Source organism: Octodon degus, unplaced genomic scaffold (assembly GCF_000260255.1).
Source record: "Octodon degus isolate 3935 unplaced genomic scaffold, OctDeg1.0 scaffold00105, whole genome shotgun sequence".
NCBI lineage: Eukaryota > Metazoa > Chordata > Mammalia > Rodentia > Octodontidae > Octodon > Octodon degus.
The window spans coordinates 5,566,238-5,567,693 of NW_004524681.1; the positions used below are offsets into that span (position 1 = coordinate 5,566,238).

The 1,456-nt window shown below is 50.6% G+C and overlaps 1 protein-coding gene across 3 annotated transcripts in view; it reads left to right on the forward strand.

Annotated features, from left to right (window-relative positions):
* The first annotated feature begins 1,147 nt into the window (after positions 1 to 1,147).
* Positions 1,148 to 1,456, forward strand: part of Cops2 (COP9 signalosome subunit 2) — a 34,882-nt gene continuing 34,573 nt past the window's right edge. The window contains exon 1 of one of the 3 annotated variants that reach the window (XM_023724013.1): positions 1,148 to 1,297. In XM_023724013.1, the coding sequence (XP_023579781.1) occupies positions 1,244 to 1,297 (54 nt within the window). In that variant the 5' untranslated portion in view covers positions 1,148 to 1,243. The remainder of the gene's footprint in view (positions 1,298 to 1,456) is intronic. The other 2 variants (XM_004639012.2, XM_023724012.1) reach the window with 2 other exon arrangements.

Below are 1,456 nucleotides of genomic sequence, written 5' to 3' on the forward strand. Positions count from 1 at the left end.
TAAGAACTATAACGGGGGGGGCAGTGCTTCCCTGGCAAGAGCAAGAGCCTGAGTTCAAACCCCAGTTCCACAAAAAAAGAACTATAACAGGTACCAGGGAGATGGCTCAGTAGAATAAACGCCTCTCTGGCAAGCACAAGGGCCTGAGTTCAATCCCCAGTTCCGCCAAAAAAAAAAGAGAACCATAACAAAGTAAGGGTCAATTAAAGTAATTACTCAAAACGTCCTGCGATTCTTCTTTGGCTTTTTCCTCGGAAGAGATAAAACTACTCCTTTCCAGCATTCTAAGTATGTAGTAACAAATTAGGTTGCAAAAAATTAAAAAAATAAATAAATTAGGTTGCACTGGGACGCAGCCATTAAATAATCATTGTCAAGAGCATACCTATATGTACTGATCTATGCTGGTACATTAGGTGCAAAATAACCCAAAATTGTATCTATGCTATTAACCACAGAATATTTGTGGACGTAAATGAACAGAACTGGAACCTTACACTACCTGTGTGAAAAGCAGCTCTTCCTTTGAAGTTTTTCTTTCTTTACAGTTCTGCTAATGATTTTGTGCAACGATAATACCTATTTTAAAAAATCGTTAACTGCCAATCTTAATTTGATCCCAAGGGCAGTAAAGGTCAGTTTATAATTTGTTAAGCAACTGAATAAGGCTGACGGCACCTCGACTGATTGGTGCACACTTAATCTGAGCCATCCACAGAGCCGTGCTGTCAACTACAAAGACAAACACCAGGCGAACACCGCGACACCGCAGAGTGCGCGCTACGTGCACACGGCCGCCGACGGAGGACACAGTACTACCTGTCATACAGGACGGGCATGTCTGCCTTTTCTCGGTTTAAAGGTATCTGGTCTCATTCACCCGAATGAGATGGCTCCGGAGTCTCACACTCGGGAGGAGGCTGTTCCCTCCCTAGAACCTCGGCAGCGCCTGGACAAGAGCGCAAGGCTTTCGAAGACGTCCGCAGTCCCAGACTTCGCTGTTGCTATGTTTAGTTGCTAAGGCGCAGACTGTCTCGCAGGAAGAGCGGCGCGGTGCACTCCCTTTTAGCGTCGTAGCAAAACCTATCGGAGCTTCGCGCATTGGTTCCGGGTGGGAAACTTGGCTGCCGGAAGATCTATGGGAAGGCTAGGAGGAGAAGCCGGGAGCGACGCCTCCGAGCCGCGGAGCATTGTGGGAGGAGGTTGACTCCGATTTCCCCTTCCCCTCCCCCTCCCGGCCAAGATGTCTGACATGGAGGATGATTTCATGTGCGATGATGAGGAGGACTACGACCTGGTGAGGCGCCGAGGACGGAACTGTGGGGCAGGAGGTGGTGTCTGGCGCTCGGGGCCGAGGCTGAGACGGCCGCTGCCCCTCGGCGTGGAGCGGGCGTCCCTCCGGCGTCTCCCGGGGCAGTGACAGGACCGGTTTGCCTCTCGGGTCCCCCACGGCGCC